Source organism: Lynx canadensis, chromosome C1 (assembly GCF_007474595.2).
Source record: "Lynx canadensis isolate LIC74 chromosome C1, mLynCan4.pri.v2, whole genome shotgun sequence".
NCBI classification, from domain to species: Eukaryota; Metazoa; Chordata; class Mammalia; order Carnivora; family Felidae; genus Lynx; species Lynx canadensis.
In genome coordinates, this window is record NC_044310.1 from 84,877,562 (window position 1) to 84,898,525 (window position 20,964).

The 20,964-nt window shown below is 36.2% G+C and overlaps 1 protein-coding gene across 1 annotated transcript in view; it reads left to right on the forward strand.

The window, feature by feature from the left end:
• Positions 1-20,964, forward strand: part of AGL (amylo-alpha-1, 6-glucosidase, 4-alpha-glucanotransferase) — an 83,534-nt gene that overhangs the window by 40,000 nt on the left and 22,570 nt on the right. Inside the window, exons 18-26 of the mRNA XM_032594343.1 lie at positions 2,211-2,335; positions 2,425-2,537; positions 2,874-3,008; positions 6,031-6,161; positions 10,498-10,634; positions 10,887-11,020; positions 12,309-12,484; positions 16,290-16,392; positions 19,676-19,901. Of these exons, the coding sequence (XP_032450234.1) occupies positions 2,211-2,335; positions 2,425-2,537; positions 2,874-3,008; positions 6,031-6,161; positions 10,498-10,634; positions 10,887-11,020; positions 12,309-12,484; positions 16,290-16,392; positions 19,676-19,901 (1,280 nt within the window). The remainder of the gene's footprint in view (positions 1-2,210; positions 2,336-2,424; positions 2,538-2,873; positions 3,009-6,030; positions 6,162-10,497; positions 10,635-10,886; positions 11,021-12,308; positions 12,485-16,289; positions 16,393-19,675; positions 19,902-20,964) is intronic.

Genomic DNA, 20,964 nt, shown 5'->3' on the forward strand with positions numbered 1-20,964 from the left:
AAAGAATGGAAGAAAGGAATTAATTTGGGGGAACTTACATTTTTACTACATGGAACAAAACCCGGTCAGAAATATTCTCAAATATTAACATTTTTTGACTTGTGAAATAGCTTTATTTTTATCTTAAGACATTCCCATATTTCCTAATTTTTATAAAACCTACATGTATTTCTTTTATACCCAAGAAATATATGTGTACATTCATGTGTCTGTATGTATATTTGTGTGTGTGTATTTGTGTATGTGCATGTACATACCTACACACTTATATAAACCAAAGTAAAAAATAGTTTAATATTTAAGGCTCTTCATAACCCATCCTCAACTGCCTTCCTAGCCCTCTGTTACTCCACTATTTTAACCAGATAGATATTTTCATTGGTCCTCAAGTAGTCTTACTAACATCTATATATGTGTATTTTTCACATCTTTCAAGAACTAAAGTTCCACCTCCCTTGAAAAACCTTTTCTAAGTACTCAGTAATTTCTCTCTTTTGTGAACATACAGCAATTATAGTCTTCCCATATCTCTACTTTGACAATTATAAAATGCATCCCTGAGATATATCCTTATTATTGCTAGATTTTTTTCTAGATGTGTGTATTTTATCTCCTCACTTATTGTTATATATCATATATTCTAGCAAAACATTCTCCTGTGAGCATTAACAGCTATCCCAGTCTGTCAATTATAAGAATAGATGAAGATTCCTATAAAAATAATCATATTCTATGTCGGTTGCTAGTTGTTAAATATGCATAACTCCAATTTTTAAAAATTATCAACTTGAACAGTTTTAGGATTAAATGTTCATTAGTTATTTTTAACTGTTTACAAGTGTATATTCAGTAATCTTGTCTAATTGTTGCTAATGTACATATATAGTTTTACATGGCTGGAATCAGTGTGGACAGTATTACCTCAGATTTTGTTTTGGTCACCAATCATTACTAAAACATCCCCATTTGGTCCACGAAATTGTGATTTTCATGATGTTCAATATTTCATATTTTATTATGTTAGTATTCTATTTTTAATATTCTGTATATGTTTAACGGTGTCTTAAGTTTTGAATATACATTAGGAATAATTTTTTTCAGAATAATTTTTTCTTTTAAACAAGCTCTTAGTGGGGCGCCTGGGTGGCTCACTTGGTTAAGCATCCGACTTCGGCTCAGGTCATGATCTCATGGTCCATGGGTTCGAGCCCCGCGTCAGGCTCTGTGCTGACAGCTCAGAGCCTGGAGCCTGCTTCAGATTCTGTGTCTCCCTCTCTCTCTGACCCTCCCCCATTCATGCTCTGTCTCTCTCTGTCTCAAAAATAAATAAAACATTAAAAAAAAAATTTAAACAAGCTCTTAGTATATATTTCGAGAAGTAGAATTTCTGGATCCAAAGGGTGCTGTTACCTATTGTCAGATTAATGGCTTAAAGCTTAAATTATTTAAATAATAAAATTCAAGTTTTATGTATCCTTTGACTCAGCACTTCTGTCCTAGGTATATCTCTGAGCAACTCTCAGATATTCCGTTAGAAGACAGGGATGAGAATATATTTGGTATATTCATACAGTGGAATGCTATTTGGCATTTGAAATAAATGAGCTGCAGCTAATGTAGCAATGCGAACAAATCTAAAATATACAGTGTTGTTTAATAGAAAGCAAGTTGCAGAACTATGTATATAATCTGAATCCATTTTAATAAAGCTTGGAAATAGGAAAATAACCTGTTGTGTCAGGAAACAGACATATGTAGTAAAAGTGCACAGGATCAGTGAACGCCAAACTGTAGATAGTAGTTACCTCTGAAGGAGAAGGAAAGGTACACATTTGTAATGTTTTCTTAAGCTAGGAAGTAGGACCTGGGTTTTTTTAATTTTTCCCTACTTTTTGTATTTCTGAAATTTTCCAATTCTTAATACAAGTCTTCTAAGTGATTTATTTTCTCTCTGCTTAAAATTAGGAAGGTTATATATTGTTCCTGAGAGCTAAGCCATTATTACTTGAATAAGATCTCTTTTCAAATAAATCATTGTTAATTTATGTTTTAAAAACAAAAACATTGTGTGAAAAATGCATCTTGGGTACAATCATCTACCCTCAGACTGATATTTCATATTCAACTTTAAGTTATTTTAAAACCCTTTAGCAATTCCTAATTTCAGGGGGTTTAATATGAAATTTTATTAACATTTCATGTATTCCTAGGCAAAATTGAAGAAGTAGTTCTTGAAGCCAGAACTATTGAGAGAAATGCAAAACCTTATCGGAAGGATGAGAATTTCATCAATGGAATGCCAAATATCACAGTAGAAATTAGAGAACATATTCAGGTATTTGGGACTCTAATCTTACTGCTGTATTTAACATTTTAAGGACATTAGAATTATTTGTTAAATGGTCTTATACAATTTTTTTCAAGCTTAGTGAAAGTAAAATTGTTAAACAAGCTGGAGTTGCCACAAAAGGACCCAACGAATATATTCAAGAAATAGAATTTGAAAACTTGTCTCCAGGAAGTGTTATTATATTCAGGTATGTTGGAATTCAAATTGTTGACTTTGTTTGTTTTTGGGTTTGTTTTTTTTTAATGTCTATTTATTTTTTAGAGAGAGAGACAGAGTGCAAGCAGGGAGGGGCAGAGAGAAAGGGAGACACAAAATCCAAAGTAGGCTCCAGGCTCAGAGCTGTCAGCACAGAGCCCAACGTGGGGCTCAAACTCTTCGACCAAGAGATCATGACCTGAGCCAGTCAGACCTTAACCAACTGAGCCACCCAGGCGCTCCTTTGTTTGTAAAATAGATTATATATTGAGTTAATTTGGAATAAATCATTCCTAAAAAGTAACTGTTTTTTAATTAACATTTTCAGAGTTAGTCTTGATCCACATGCACAAGTCGCTGTTGGAATTCTTCGAAATCATCTGACACAGTTCAGTCCTCACTTTAAATCTGGAAGCCTTGCTGTTGACAACTCAGATCCTATATTAAAAATTCCTTTCGCTTTGTAAGTAGTTTATGGAGATTTGCCATTTTAATAACTGATCAGTTACCACAAGTCTGATTGAAGCAGTTTTTTATAAGAGTCCTCTATATCCTTGCTACTCACACGGTGGTCCAAAGGCCAGTAGTATCAGCATCATCTGTTATTAACATTTTGTCCTATTGCTTTATCATTTGTGTGTGTGATTGCTTGTGCACTCTCACACTCACGCACTCTCTATATGTAGCAATAGGTAGATACATGCAAACAGATACATACATCTCTATACACACACACACATGCACATGTACACAATTTTTCTGAACTATTTGAGGCTAAGTTACATTCATCATATTCCTTACCACATCATTTTTTAAATGAGACTGTATTGGGGAGGTGGGCGGGGGAGGGGTGGGCTAAATGGGTGATGGGTATTAAGGAGGGCATTTGTTGTGATGAGCACTGGGTATTATATGTAAGTGATGAATCACTAAATTCTACTCCTGCTAGAGTTAACATACACTATATTGCTAACTGGCTAGAATTTTTTTTTTTAATTTTTCTTTAGTGTTTATTTATTTTTGAGACAGAGAAAGACAAGAGCTCAAACAGAGGAGGTTCAGAGAGAGGGAGACACAGAATCTGAGGCAGGCTCCAGGCTCCCAGCTGTCAGCACAGAGCCCGATGCAGAGCTCAAATTCACGGAGTGTGACCTGAGCCAAAGTCAGATGCTCAACAGACTGAGCAACCCAGGCGCCGCTTACTGGCTAGAATTTAAACAAAAATTTGAAACACCAAAGGGGGAGCATATTATTCTATTATTTGGCTATCCCCAAATTTATTTACTCAGCCTCCAGTTTTTGGACATCTAAACTACATCCAATAATTCCCTGTTATGTATGGTTTTTTTACATTCATCTTTGCCTGAATTCTTAGTCATTCCCTTACTATCTATTCCCTTACTAGGTGGTACCACATAATACCAAAAAATTTGGGTTTTGAAATTTAGAGTTGGCTTTCACTCCAGCTTCACTATTCCTAAAATAATCTTAGACAACATATTAAGATTTTCTTCATCTCAGTTTTTCCACCTGAAGAACTGGGCTGATAATAGCACCTACCTCTTAAATTTACTAAGGGTTAAATAGGATACTGCATAGAAAGCACTTAACACTTGATGGCACATAATAAATGCTCCATATATGTTTGTTGTCATAAATACTAGGATAAATTTCCAGAAACGGAATTTCTTCATAAGGCTATCTCCACATATCTGAGGCTTTTAAAACTGCCAAATCTCCTCCAGAAAGATTTTATTCTTTCAGCTCTATGTAAGGGTGTCCATTACTTGACATTGTTACCAATTCTGAGTATATATTGTTACAATGTAATGTTAAGAGCATAGAATATGGAACCAACCTGAATTGATTTCAGACTCTCATAGCTGTAAGAAGTAAGACCTTGGGCAAGCAACCTAATAGATATCAATATAGTGCCTCTTTTAAACAGTTATGATTATTTATGTAAGACACTTAGAACAGTGATTATAAGATGATGGTAAGTGATCGATGAGTGTTAGCTATTACTAATCAAATTTGTAAACATAAACTACTTTAAAGTCACATCTTAATTTGTTTTAAATATTAGTTAAGCTAAATTTTTTTTAAGTTTGTCTTTTGAGCAATCTCTACACCCAGTGTGGGTCCCGAACTCATGACCCTGAGATCAAGAGTTGCATGCTCCTCCAACTGAGCCAGCCAGGCACCCCCAAGCTAAATTTTTGTTGTTGTTCACTGGCTGTCCATGAAATATCATTTTATGTACCAGTCCATTTTTCTGTTGTGTTCAACTTTTTGTTTTTATAAGAGCTTTTATCATTAAGGATATTAGCTCCATTCAAACTATTGTTAGAAAAGTAGTTGCATTCTAAAAAAAATCTGTGATGAAGCAATTTGGTGTTTCTGCACAGTACTTATAAAATGAATATTCATCCTCAGACCTACTCAGGTTATTTTGGGGCAAGGCCAAGAAATATGCATTTTAATAAGCTCCAGGGAATTCATATGCAAGTTCACTGGCTACATGTTGAAAAATATTGCCCTAGAATGGAGTTGATACTGAGACTGCTGACTGATTTGATCAAACTTGATTCACAGACTGCAGACGAAGGAGAAGTCAGTCCCAGCTGCGGGGACAGAGTCTAGGCAGAGACAGGGAATAAAGCACAGCCAACAATAATTTTCTAAGCTGAGGCAGAACTAAAAGAGAAGGAAGGAAGTACATTCAAGAGGATTATGTGTTCACATACAACTCAGGAGGATTTGTGTTCAGTTAGGTAAAATGAAATGACTAAACAGCTAGAATTGCAAGAAAGTAGAGTTTTTGGTTGTATTCAGGTGTAGTCAGTAATACAGTCTCACTGCTACCTGGACAAAGGGAAACCAAGGCCATGATAGACACTTCCAACTACTATCAAGAAGCATCTTTATCTAAGAAAATCCTGGTTTCCTGAATAGCCCAACTAAAGGGTAATGCAACCTGTGGAAAGGAGAAAAGGAAAAGGAGAGAAATGCTACCTGATTTCTAAGGTGGTTAACTGTGACTTTTGATTATCCCTTTACTAGTCTTTGAGAAGTATTTTGATTTCAAGATAATTAGCATAAAAAGCTATTGATGTCCCACATAGAATATAAAGAAACAACTAAGCCCAACTAGAAAGATTAAAAAAGTAAATTTGTGAGAAAAAGGTGGTACCAACCAAAAAATTTTCTAGCGTACTCTAAGTAGTAAAATTTGACAATTCTTTTTTTTTTTTTTTTTTTGCTTGGAAGAAGTGTTGCTTCTAACTGAATTTTTACCATGTTTTATCTTTAAACTACTATTCATAATGAATATTGTTTATAATGTATATCATAATGCCAAATTCCTAAAACATATATTGCTAAGACACTTTATGGTTATGATTCAGATTTTCCTCTTTAGTTTTATTGACAGCAAGTGAAATTTTACTGTATTTAACCAGTTCTCTTTATTTTCCACTTCTTAGTATTGCTTCTAAATTAACTTTGGCTGAGCTGAATCAGGTACTTTACCGATGTGAAGCAGAAGAACAAGAAGATGGTGGAGGCTGTTACGACATCCCAAACTGGTCATCTCTTAAATATGCAGGTCTTCAAGGTAAGCAAATGCAAGGACAGTTAAATCTTTGGAGGGTTTTTTTAGGGTCATATGGTGCCTTCTTTATGGAAATAGGAGTCCAGGCTCAGAATTTGACTGCTTAGGTTCAAATTGTGGCTCCGCCAGCTGGATCTCCAGCAAGTAACTTCCCTTTTCTCTGCTCCAATTTCTGCCTCTATAAAATGTGAAAAATACTGTCTAATTCATAGGGCTTTCTTGAAGACTAAATGAGAAGATTTATTTGGGCCCCAAATGGGACTAGGTTGTAACTATTATACATTCATCTTTCTTTTTCATCTAATTGGAAGTTTTGTTTCATTGCATATTTGTCTTATCCTACAAAGAGAACTTATAATAAAATATTAAGTAGTTGTAAGACAGAACATAGGAGCTAAATATTTAATTATCAGTTTAACCCATCTGGTTGGAAATATTTTCTTGGATGTTTGTCTGCAAAATTTGGTTTATCACACATGTGTTCCTGGTTCATATAGGATCCCATGTATCATGCCTCCTTTGCAACTCCTTATTTTCTTTGTCCATCTAACCCATCTTTAAAGATGAATTCAGGGGCTCCTGGGTGGCTCAGTTGGTTAAGCGGCTGACTTCGGCTCAGGTCATGATCTCAAGGTCCGTGAGTTCGAGCCCCACATCGGGCTCTGTGCTGGCAGCTCAGAGCCTGGAGCCTGTTTCAGATTCTGTGTCTTCCTCTTTCTGACCCTCCCCCGTTCATGCTCTGTCTCTCTCTGTCTCAAAAATAAATAAACGTTAAAAAAAAATTTTTTTTTTGGGGCGCCTGGGTGGCGCAGTCGGTTGAGCGTCCGACTTCAGCCAGGTCACGATCTCGCGGTCTGGGAGTTCGAGCCCCGCGTCAGGCTCTGGGCTGATGGCTCAGAGCCTGGAGCCTGTTTCCGATTCTGTGTCTCCCTCTCTCTCTGCCCCTCCCCCGTTCATGCTCTGTCTCTCTCTGTCCCAAAAATAAATAAACGTTGAAAAAAAAAAATTTTTTTTAAAAAAAAAAAATTTTTTTTTAAAAATAATAAAGATGAATTCAATTCTTACATTTTCCACAAAGCATTCCTTAACTATTAATTTTCACAGTTATTTCTTTGTCCCCTAGATACCCATTGTATTAATTTATTATTCCTCTTACTTGGCCCTTGGAATATATTGCGTATTTTAGTAATTAGCACAACGTGTTTTGTGAATCTTTATTGTTGTGGTTAAGAATGGGCTCTAGGGATGCCTGAGTGGCTCAGTTAGTTAAACATCCAACTCTTGGTCTCTGCTCAGGTCATGATCTCACAGTTTCCAAAGTTGGAGCCTGTGTTGGGCTCTGTGCTGGCAGCATGGAGCCTGCGTGGGATTCTCTCTCACTCCCTCTTTCTCTGCCCCTCCCCCCACTTGCTCTCTCTGAAAATAAACAAATAAATTTGGGGGGAAAAAAGGATTTAGAACCAGACTTGCTGGTTCTATACTAACTAGCTGTATAACCTTAGAGTAAGCTCTCCATGGTTCAATTTTCTCATCTATAAAATGGAAACAGTACTAGTGCCTACCACAAGGATTAAATGAGATAATACATGTAAAGCACTTAGACAATGCTTGGTTCATAGTTAGTACTTGGTGGTTATTAGCTTTAAAATTCCACTAAGGGGCGCCTGGGTGGCTCAGTTGGTTAAGCGTCTGACTTCAGCTCAGGTCACGATCTCGCGGTCCGTGAGTTCGAGCCCCGCGTTGGGCTCTGGGCTGATGGCTCAGAGCCTAGAGCCTGCTTCCGACTCTGTCTCTCTCTCTCTGCCCCTCCCCCGTTCATGCTCTGTCTCTCTCTCTGTCTCAAAAATAAATAAACGTTAAAAAAATTTTTTTTAATTCCACTAAGTAGATTGTACCTTGAGAAAAAAGAATGTTTGCCTTTTTTGCATTCTTGTTTTTTAGCTTTTATACTTTCTACAAAACTAAGCACATAAGAAGCTGTCAGTAAATTTCAGATTTTTGTACTTATGACACTTTTTTCTAAAACAGTCTCACTTTCAACACGTAATGTTTTGTGCTGTGAGAAATAAAGAAATGTATATGTTACCAGTCATAAACAGCTATTCATTCCATTTTCACTCCGAGCTGTTGAACACCTGCTACTTGACAGAAAAGACTTCCATGAACTTTTTTTTTTTTAATGTTAATTTTTTATTTTAGAGAGAGCATGAGCAGGGGAGGGGCAGAGAGTGAGGGACACAGAATCTGAAGCAGGCGTCAGCCTCTGAGCTGTCAGCACAGAGCCAGATGTGGGGCTTGAACTCATGAACTGCGAGATCACGACCTGAGCCGAAATTGGACCCTTAACCGACTGAGTCACCCAGGCGCCCCTCCATGAACTTCTTTTCTTTCCTTAGAGTTAAGTCTAGTTCGTTACTAACTCTGTCCTGATTTATTTTTTTCTTTATATCAATCCCTTTTTTCTCTGACAGTTTAGTGTTTCCAACATTCCACTGAATATTTCTAGCAGGCTCTTGATAGCAACATTCAGGGTGCCTGGGTGGCTCGGTCGGTTGAGTATCAGACTTCAGCTCAGGTCATAATCTCACTGCTTGTGTGTTCAAGCCCAATGTCAGGTTCTGTGTTGACAGCTCAGAGCCTGGAGCCTGCTTCAGATTCTGGGTCTCTGTCTCTCTCTGCCCCTCCCCCGTGCTTACGCACGCGCTCTCTCTCTCTCTCTCTCTCAAAAATAAATAAACATTAAAAAAATTTTTTTTAAATAGCAATATCCAGTTACATCAAACCAACCAACTTCACTGACTTTCTCTCCCCTAAGCCACATTCCCTTTCTCTTCTTCTCTACTTCTTACAATAATACATACTTAGGGGCGCCTGGGTGGCGCAGTTGGTTAAGCATCCGACTTCAGCCAGGTCACGATCTCGCGGTCCGTGAGTTCGAGCCCCGCGTCAGGCTCTGGGCTGATGGCTCAGAGCCTGGAGCCTGTTTCCGATTCTGTATCTCCCTCTCTCTCTGCCCCTCCCCCGTTCATGCTCTGTCTCTCTCTGTCCCAAAAATAAATAAACGTTGAAAAAAAAAAATTAAAAAAAAAAAATAATACATACTCAGTCATGTTGGAATCCAGGAATCTATTTTTGGATCCATCCCTCTTATCTTCACTATTTAATCAGTGATTATGACTATGGATTTTTTTCTGTGTTCTCTGTGATATGCCATATCCTTTTATTTTCATAGTTAGCACCCTATTCAAAGACTAAGTCCCGTCTGCAAAACCAAGTAACCTGTTTTCCAACCTCTTGTTACCTCTTCCACAAATCATCCCATCCCATTGATATATCAGATCTCTTTTTCTAAAACGCTGCTCCATCATGTCACCATTATTAAACAAGTGGAGCTCACATTTGCTGAGCAATGTTTGCCTTCCCTTAAAATACTAGGGCAAAAGTGAAATGTTATTTTATACTGTCTTGTTTTCTAGTTGTTTTTTTTTTTTTTATGTTTTAAGCTTTGTTTCCCAAAGAAGGTTGTAAAGGCCCTTGAGAGAAAGAACTACATCTTAAATTTATATAATTATTTTTTCAATTTCTCGAGACATGCTACATACACATTATAATTAAATTCTAAATATATAAATAAATTTAGTCAAAGTGAACGTGGTGAGGCTATTAATATAATATTTTTAAGGTGGAAATTATTGCATTATTGGGCAACCAAAGAAGTGCTATTGTTCTGTCATTGAAATAACAGGCTCTGCTATGTATGCATAGGAATTCTATGAGTTTCTGTTGAGTATTACTTAAGGATATGCCCATATATTCACCTTGATGGTTTGTTTAGTCCCAGCTACTTCTTGTTATATTTCAAAGATTCTTTCTAAAGCAGGCTTTGTTATTATTGTTACCAGAGATGCTCTTGTTCTCTCTGAAACCAGTCCTGTGATTGCCTGAATAGTAATGAATCTACCACTTTCCACTATGAGAAGACACAGACTTACCAATTTTTCCCCAGTGCCTTAGGGTAGGGAAACTATGACATTTAGTTGCCTTTGAATATTATAATATTCAAATTCAAAAGAACAAAACAAGTCCCAGAAGTTAAGCATCTTGGAAAGCTCGGCATAGCTCCTATGACAGTAGTCCCCTTCAGTATGTCTTTGTATCTTGGGCCCAGCCACTGTTGCCACACTTATCTCCAACCACGGGAAGTGCCACTGTGGTCTTTGCAGCCCTTGTGTCTACGTCTATATGTGTTCACCCTAAATCATTAGAGACAGCAGTAGCCCAGGCTATGGGAACAAGTTGCCTCTGCTAATAACAGCATGATATTTCTATGAATTTTCAGGATTAATGTCCGTCTTGGCAGAAATAAGACCAAAGAATGACTTGGGGCATCCCTTCTGTGATAATTTGAGATCTGGAGATTGGATGATTGACTATGTCAGTAACCGGCTTATTTCGCGGTCAGGAACTATTGCTGAAGTAAGTAAAGCTATGTTCTAGCTGAAAAAAACAAGGACACAAATAAAAATTATATTACTATGGTATCTATAAAATTAACATTGTTTTCTGACCTGAAATATTTCCCTCCCTTCTTCATCATCTTCTGATTCTAATAAATGGAAATCTAGTGGATTATTAGATAATTATTAGATGCATGTTTGGATTTACCTCTTAAAATGCATCCAGCCTGTAAACACACCGAATTAACTTCTAAAATTATTTTTATGACAGGTTGGTAAATGGTTGCAGGCTATGTTCTTCTACCTGAAGCAGATCCCACGTTATCTTATCCCATGCTACTTTGATGCTATACTAATCGGTGCATACACCACTCTTCTGGATATAGCATGGAAGCAGATGTCAAGGTATATCCAACAAAGCTTGAGTAAATAGGCATGCTTGTGTAGAAACTGTATGTAGTCAGTTTATACACACATTTGAAAGACCAAAACGTAAGGAATTGTCATAGACTCAGAGCTGAGAGTCTGTAAGTGGATAATAAATATATTTGCATCCTTTAATCTGGAGCATATAAAAACAAACATCCCCATTAAAATCTGTTCAGTAAAGCTAAAAAAACATGTTCATGAGAAAATTTAATTGTTTTATATTATTTGTTTCTGTTTACTCATTGACTTGTTACGTTAATGGATATAAGTTTAGAATATACATACAAAATATGCCTGGGTAGCTCAGTCAGTTAAGCGTCAGACTTCAGCTCAGGTCATGATCTCACAGTGTGTGAGTTCAAGCCCCGCGTCAGGGCCTGTGCTGATAGCTCAGAGCCTGGAGCCTGCTTTGGATTCTGTGTCTCCCTCTCTGTCTGCCCCTCCCCTGCTCGTGCTCTGTCTCTCAAAAATAAATAAAAATGTTTTTAAAAAAATTTTTAAAAGAATATGCATATATAGTTCTTTTTCTAATTTTTCATTAACTAAGAAAAAAATTATTCTGTTATTATGAATGAAATCTGCCTTTAGCGATGAATTTCCCTAAAATGAAATTACAGATCTAATGTGCCACTGAAGAGCCACCAAATTGATTTGGGCATAATTTCAGAAAGAACAGAACTTCAGCCCTTCCTTCCATTTGGCACAACAAGGTCATGGACTTAAAGCCAGTTGTAATATTGGGTGAAATGAAAGCAGTTCTGAAATCTAACCAAATTGAAAATGTTTTCAACTAGTATTACCATTTTTACACATCTGCGTAGAGAGACTTTGAAAGAAATCAAATAAAATGACACTGCTAAATAATTTTGAAATAGTAGGTATGCAAGATGAGTAAGTTCTAGAAATGTGCTGTGTACCATTGTGCCTGTAAATAGCAGTATTGCATTGTACACTTAAGATCTGTTGAGAGTAGATTTCAAGTATGTGGTATGAACACCACAATTTTGCATTTCTACAAATAATATTTTTAAGTGTATTTATTATTCGAGAGGAAAGAGAGAAAGAGAGAGAATGTGCACAAGAAGGGGAGGGGCAGAGAAAGGGAAAGAATCCCAAGCAGGCTCAGCACAGAGCCTGACTCAGGGCTCAGTCTCACAAACCATGAGATCATGACTTGAGCCAAAATCAAGAGTAAGACACTCAGCTGACTAAGCCACCTAGGTGCCCCTCTACAAATATTTTAAACTCGGTCACTTTGTTACAGCTTTGTTCAGAATGGTTCTACCTTTGTGAAACACCTTTCACTGGGATCAGTGCAAATGTGTGGAGTAGGAAAGTGCCCTTCTCTGCCACGTCTTTCACCTTCACTCATGGATGTGCCATATAGGCTAAATGAGATCACAAAAGAAAAGGAGCAATATTGTGTATCTCTAGCTGCAGGTAAGAAATTACATACAGGTTAAAATGTGTCAGTCAATATTTTTTCAAAGAGGAAAAGCTATGGGGAAATGACTAATTTTTTAAAAAAACTCATGATGTTACCCAAGATTTTATGTGACTGCTTAGTAAAATTCCATAGCTATTCACTTGTAAAACTAACAATTGTGCTTACTATTTAATTAATACTGTGCAACAGACATTCATTTGTGTGTTTTCATTGTGGCTCATTAATCCTTTTCTTCTACGTGTTTCTATTTTTTCCAACTCTGAGTATTTTGTATTTTTTTTATCAGATTTGTTTTACTACTCTTTCACATTATATTATACTTCTTTCCCAATTTAAAAAATTAACTCAAGGGGCACCTGGGTGACTCAGTTGGTTGAGCATCCAACTTCAGCTCAGGTCATGATCTCACAGTGCATGCATTCAAGCCCCACATCGGGCTCTGTGCTGGCAACTCAGAGCCTGGAGCCTACTTCTGATTCTGTGTCTCCCTCTCTCTCTACCCCTCCCCTGCTTGCTTTCTGTCTCCCTCTCTCTCTCTCTAAAAAATAAACAGTTAAAAAAATTAACCTTGCAAATTACCAAGAGATAATAGGAAGATCCTCTACATTTTACAAAACACAAAACAAATGTTAAATAATTTTTATTATGCGTCTAATTGCAATAAAATTGTTTCAACTCTATTTGTTGGCATCCTTTCCTGCAAGTAGTGTTAAAACCTGAATCAAGAAACAAATCTCTGTAAGCAAAATAGGCTAAAGAACAGGCTTTTATTTTCTTTTTAATTTTTTCAAGCTATTTCTAGAAAGTGCTTAATACTTAACACCACTAAATTCAAAACTTTCCAAACTAAACTGAAAAATACCAAATTGCAGGATGAAAATAATAGTAGTTATGTGATTTCCTCTGTTTACCTTAAATTTGCATCTACTCAGACCAAGAAAAAAGACTTCTTAAGACCTGACAACTAAAAAAGAAATTAACTTTTCATTTAGAATGATCATATGAATCCTCTGAATGTTTTAATTATATAATCATGTTTTAGATTTTCACTCAATATCATCTCCTCCTGGTACTTAATTTCCCCTGTGAATTCATGCAGATGCTCATGAAACTGAACTGGGTCATTGTGGGAAAAAAAATTGATATGCAGAATTTGGTTTTAAAGCCCACTGCTTAGAAGCCTATTACACAGTATAGTGATCTCAACATTCTTGACTATACACTGCTATTGTTAAGCACTCCCAAAATAAATATACTGACATACTGGTATCATAACTGGTATATTGATATGTTATGATATCTGATATAATCTTGTACAGTGTAAAATAAAAATAGAAACTAAAAAGGTAATGGGGCACCTGGGTGGCTCAATCAGTTAAGCATTTGACTTTGGCTCAGGTCATGATCTCATAGTTCATAAGTTCAAGCCCCCCATCAGGCTCTGTGTTGACAGCTCAGAGCCTGGAGCCTGCTTCAGATTCTGTGTCTCCCTCTGTCTCCCTCCTCTCCCCCACTCACACTCTCTGTCTGCCTCTCAAAAAATAAATAAATGTCAAAAAAAATTTTTAAGAAATTTTTTAGAAAGGTAAGTTTTTAAGAAGTTTTAAGAAAGGTAAGTTGATAAATATAAATAGAAGTTTTGATATTTCCTTCTAGTATCCCAAGAGACTGTTCTGTATGCTACATACTAACAAAAAACAGAACTGTGCTCATTTTTGCAGATAGGTTTTTGGGGGTTCATTTTAAAATGAATACCAAGGTCTTTGGTGACAATAGTACCAAAAAAAATTATAATTGTAAACTTGTATAATAATTGACAAGGTAGAAATCACTCAGAAGATATGTGGTAAGTCCTATACTCTTAGAGGTCAAAAGGTTAACGCTAACATTTCCACATATCAGGGCTAGAGATTTTATAGTTTTGACTTCTTCCCAAAGACAAATTGCCTGTACTTTAGGGCATAACAACTCAAATTCACCCTTAAATCTATCTATACTCATAATTTATTCAAAGTGTTAAATGGGTTAAAGTACCAGGAAGTCTGTGTGGCAGAGAGTGGTATTATAGATGTCCACTGTCCTCATCGTCATCAAAGTTACAATCATCAACCATATATAAACCATATATTAATAATCAACCATGTGCAAATAATACACAAAGTGTTTAGAGAAATTTTGTACCATTATTTTAGAGACAATGTAGAAAAGAAACGTCTAATATTGCCTTTAGTTCTGATCCTTCTTAATAGAAAGTAATGTCGACTCTCCAAGAAGGCAAAGACCCAATAAGCAGAAACTTAAATTGTGAAGTATACTTAGGAATGGCCAAAATTTTCTTTTATCTCAGTCAAATTCTTTCACTTCTCAACTTACCTTTTTTTAAAAATGTTTATTTATTTATTTTGAGAGAGAGAGATTGCGCCAGCATGGAGAGAGAGATCAGAGAGAGAACCCCAAGCAGGCTCTGAGCTGTCAGCACAGAGCCCAACGTGGAGTGATCTCACGAATCGTGAGATCATGACCTGAGCAGAAATCAAGAGTCACATGCTTAATTGACTGAGCCACCCAGGCACCCCACAATTTGCCTTTTATAATTAGTCTTTTATTTCATTCATTCAATAAATTTTTATAATTTTTTCTTACCAGTTACAACTTTTAGCAATAGATACAGTTTGGTAAACAAGCCAGATAAGGTTTCTGTTGTCGTGAATCTTATTTTCCACTATGGAGAGACATTTATTCATTCAACAAACCAGAAAACAAGCAAACAAGATAATGTCATATAGTGTTAAGTGTTTAGAAGATAGTTATGAATGAACACTGTACATTTTATGTCCTTAGTTTTCCCTTCCTGAAAAATGTGTTGCATTTATGCTTTAGCATAGTTCTTTTTTTGAGTGGAATGCAATTTCCTTTACTTTCCTACTGATCATTGTTTTTGGTACCAATAAAGATAACAATATATTCTTTACTTGTTTTATAAGAAACCAAACTCAATCTAAAAGTTGTAGATTTTATCCATCAATCACCCTATCTTATCTCATGCATAAAGGCTGTAGTTACCTAGAATGTTCAAGTTATTTAGCACCTGAAATCCTTATTTTCATTTATAAAAACTGGCTAACAAAGTCTAACACTTTTAAGTTGTTTTGAATTAATGGGAAATTTGGTATTAAAGTTTGTCTCTAGACTGATAGATTAATAAACATATTCAATTATATATCAGTAAGGTAATCATTTTGTATTTAGAGTAATTTGTTGCCTTTAAATTGCAGGTGGAATCTTTTCAAATATATCATTAACATTATATGGCGCAGCTGTCTTTTTCTTGAGCTTTTCTGTTCTCATATCTGGAGAGTGTACTTTTCACTTTATTAAACTTTCCCACTTGTGTTACTCAAAATATATATATATAATTAATATTGTATTGTTTGTTTATATGTTAAATACTAGATCTCTGATTTCAATTTAGCTTTAACTTATTAAAAGAAAGTTTATCTGTGTTTAAAGACTCACATTCTAATCAATTCAGGTAAGTATCCCTGTCCAGTCCTTGATTCTTAATATCTTCAAAATCATGGATTCCCTTAAGAAAGTAATAAGAATATGGAACCTCATCACACAAAAGTTGATGTAGGTATAAATACATCACACATTTTGCATATAATTTTAGAGGGTTTGCAGACTCCCTATAGCTTATTCTTGTCCCCCACGCTTACAGCAACTGGCCTATAGTAATGGAGTTCATAGGGGCTTGGGTGTATTATTAATATATTACTTTTTTGTGTTTTCTATTAGGTTTACCTCATTTTTCTTCTGGTATTTTCCGCTGCTGGGGAAGGGATACTTTTATTGCACTGAGAGGTCTATTGCTGATTACTGGACGCTATTTGGAGGCCAGGTAGGAGATCTCTAAAGAGTTGGAGCGCAAGTTTGTGTCTAAATGTTTTTCACATGCTCTTCAAACCTTCCTCCTTTCCATCTATTTGTAACAGTTGGGAGGTAGGTTTTCCTTAGGTGTTTTTTTTTTTTAATATTTTTTAATGTGTATTAACTTTTGAGAAAGAGAAAGAAACAGAGTATGAGGGGGGAGGGGCAGAGAGAGAGAGAGAGAGAGAGAAAATGAATCCGAAGCAGGCTCCAGGTTCTGAGCTGTCAGCACAGAGCCTGACACTGGACTCGAACTCACGAGCTGTGAGATCATGACCTGAGCTAAGTCAGACACTGAACCGACTGAGTCACCCAGGTGCCCCTATTTTATTTTATACATGTTCATTTAGTAAGATCACAGAATTTCAAAGTAGTGAAAATTTTTGAAGTTACTAAGTTCTAGTCCTTCATGTTATAGGTCAGGTTATCTTCAGCATTTGCTAATTGATTTCAGTAAAACTAAAAAATATTTAACCATGTTACTAACATCACTCACTAAAGAATAAAACTTCTATGCCTGAATTAACTATAAGAACTCAGATTCACCTTTAGGTAAAATTTGAATTTTATCATTTTTTTCCTTCTATAATGAACACTGAGTCCTGTAGAAAGAATTATAGTATCAGCTTTTCCTCTATCTGTTGTCAGGCCTTGGAACCTCCAGTTTTATGTTTTTTTTAGATTTAAAATAGTGTTTCTTAATGTCACAATCGTATGAATGGAACTACCAAAGGCAGAAAAGAGAGGCTATTATAGCAGTGCTGCTCAAATGAGCACAACTCAGTGCCACCAACCAGCAGTGTCACCATCATCTGAGGACTTGTTAGAAATGTAAATTCTTGATCCTTATGCTGGACCTCCGAATGTGGGGATAGAGAGGGCAGAGTACCAGGTAGAAATCTGTGTTTTCCAGGTGATTTTCAGCAGCCCAAGGCTAAAGTTTGACAGCACTGCTCTACAAGTTAAAACTTTCAGCAAAAAAAGCATTTATATGATACCTTGTTTTGATGTCATTCAGAAAATAACTGAAATTTGCCTCTTCAAATGACAAAAGTTTTGTTTTCAATCCTTTTAAAATTGAAAATTTCTAAGTAGACATATGAAATGTATCATATTCTTCCCTGCTAACCTAATATAATAAGATCATTTCTTATTGACTAAAGAGACCATTGTGGGGCTGTAGAGATTTGGGACGCTGTTTGCTTCTTCCCCAAATGCTCTAAATTACCACGATTAAAAAGTAGGAAATGGAACATCAGAATTCAGCACAATGTAATGGCTAAGAAATTGGGTTTTGGCCAGACTGCCAGGTTCTAATCCTGGTTCCAAACTACCAGCTGACACATTATTTATCCTTGTTGTACTCTCCGTAAAATGGTGATAGTACTTAACCTATAGGGGTTTTGTGAAGATTAAATGAGCTATACAGTTATAGCGTCTAGAACAGTATCTGTCACATACATTACACAAATGTTAATTTTTTAATCATTATTATCATTTTCATTGTTATCTGGGCTCTCAATTATCACTTCTATATACTACCAACAATTTCTCCTTCTCAATTTTACATATGACTGTCTAGATCAGGGGTGAATGAAATATGGCCTACCGCCTATTTTGTATGACCTGGGGCAAAGAATAATTTTTACCTTTTTAAAGAGTCATTTAAAAAAGAAGAATACATGATTGAGACCATATATATGGCCAAAAAAGCCTAAAATATTTACTCTCTGGTCCTTTACAGAAAAAATGTTGCCTACCCTGATCTAGATGATTCCAAGAGGATAATGTATGTGTTAGGGTAGTACTAGCTGCTATATAAATTATAAACTCTTAGGGCACATGGGTGGCTCAGTCGGTTAATCATCTGACTTTGGCTCAGGTCATGATCTCACGGTTCGTGAGTTCGAGCCCCACATCAGGCTCTGTGCTGATGGCTTGGAGCCTGGAGCCTGCTTTGGATTCTGTGTCTCCCTCTCTCTCTCTCCACCTCCCCCGCTCACACTCTGTCTCTTTCTCTATCTCAAAAATAAATATTAAAAAAAATGTTTTTTCTTTATAAACTTAAATGGTTTTTCACAGACGAAATTTATTTCTTGCTTCTCGCCCCAAATGGGTGTTCAGGAGGCAGCTTTCCACATAGTGATTCAAGGATACAGGCTCCTTCATCTTGAGGATTGACCATCTCCCAGGGCCTCTGAGTACTACTGTCCAATCAGCTGGCAGAGAGGGAAAGAGCCTAAGGAAAATGCTCCTGTTCTGTGCACTTAACATACATCAGTTCCATTCACATGTTTGCCTTAGAATCCAGTAATCTGGTCACAGCCAGCTCTAAAGTAGGTTGGGACATGGGGGAAAGCCATTTTGGTGGACACATGGCTATCTCTACCACAGAGAGTTCTACTTCCTCCTTCTGCAGAGATATTCATGGACAGAAGTCTTTGTATTCAACTTTCAAGTGTGTGACATTGTTCTGGATGGCTAAGATTGCTGCATTCTGACCTTTTATTAATTGGAACTGTCACTATCCATACTAACACTTTTGTGCTGCAGGATATAAGAAGGATTTTTATTGCACTATTATTTAAGAGACAGGCATTAAACTGAGACACAAAACTAATTAAATTTCCAAATGGTTTAGGCAAAAAGCACTGAGGCCAGACATTTTAAATGACTTTTCCTAGGTCATATAGATGGCAATGCTAGGTTTTAAACCTCAGTCTTCTTATTTCTTATGTCTTAGATTTTAGAATGCAATATGCCATCTTACGAAGTTGTCATTTGGTATATGACAGTACAATAATACTTTAAAAGATGTATTCTCTACCAGTTTTTGAAAATAAATTGTGATTTTCAAGGTCAACTTTTACTCATTTATTTTCTTACATATTTGCTTTGCTCTTCATATCTGCTATTTAAAATAATAAAGTTCATTTCATAGTTACTTAGATTTTGAAATACCACAGATTTCAAAAGTAGAATCTAGAGATATGAGGGGCCCTAAAAACCACCCAGTCCAATCCCTAAATCCACAGATAAAAAAAACTATCCCAGAGAAGGTAAGATTGTCAGAGAAAAAGCCAGGGCTAGGATCAAGGTTTCTGGCCTTTAATTCAGTGCTTGATGTATCATATTATGGCCACTTCTCCATGAAATTTCAAAGAAGGGCAGGAATAGTAGTCACAAAAAGGGACTTAAAATTTTTTAACTGATTGTTTTCATATCAAATGATCCACCTAATTCTGTTGTTTTAGGAATATTATTTTAGCATTTGCTGGTACCCTGAGACACGGTCTCATTCCTAATCTCCTGGGCGAAGGAACTTATGCCAGATACAATTGCCGGGATGCTGTGTGGTGGTGGCTACAGTGTGTTCAGGATTATTGTAAATTCGTTCCCAATGGCCTAGACATTCTCAAGTGCCCAGTTTCCAGAATGTATCCTACAGATGATTCTGCTCCTTTGTCTGCCGGCACACTGGTAAAAATCATCTTAAAATAATTTCTTTTTCCCGAAAAATGACTTCTAGCTGTAAAAGTGTATAAAATATAAAAGTGCATGTAATTAAGAATCCAGATCTGAAGAATTCAAGTATTGGTATTTGTTTAGCACCTGCTAGGACTTTGAAAGATTGCAGTGATAAGACTGCTTCTTACCTTCAAGTGCAAGTTCAAACTTCAAGTTCAAGGAAGGAACTTGCAACATGGTAGAAAAGATAACATATACATATTATGGTCATTACAAAAAGGTGTATAGGAAATGCCATGCATAAAAGAGAGAGAGAGAATCTAATAGGTAGTTGGTTCTTAGTGAGGACTTCATAAAGTAGCTAAAATTTCACCTCAACTGAACCTTAAAAGGGGAGTAGGATTTCAGCAGAGATGAGGGAAGTTGTGAGAAAACATCAAAGATGAAAGGAAAAATAAAGTGCAGGGTGGATTGAAGCACATTTAGGACATGCTGCTCAGTCTAGTTTGACTTTTTGTGTAGGGCACCTGCAGGGTAATAAGAGATAGTGGAAAGGGTAAACAAGGTTGCGGAGAGCCTGATCACCAAACCACAATGCACTTACCTTGTGAACAGTGCAGAAAAAATAAACGTTTTGAGTGGTTTTCTTCCCAGTCAATAATGTACAAAGATAGGTACTTTTGCCATTTCTGATCCACCTTTATATTATAGTTTGTTTGGTATGTGATTGTGGAGAACTTCTAAACCATCTTAAAGTTAGCAGAGATCTGTGCCCCCATGATATTTTTGTCATGAAATATTCAAAGAACATTTGTCAAAAAAAGTTTTTACCTAAAGTGTCACTTTACCATGTAATTTATCCCTGTTACTATATATGTGGATGCGTAAAAACAGCAGTGCCAATTTAGATTTCTGTAGCTTCTGTAGAAGCTAGATACATTTATTATCTGCACAGTTCACTTGAACAGAAACTATACAAACTCACAAGATTCATTTTCATGTGTCAGCAAAATTACAAACTATTTCATATCACAGACATGAATAGTTGAAACTACAGTATGTTAAATATTCATAT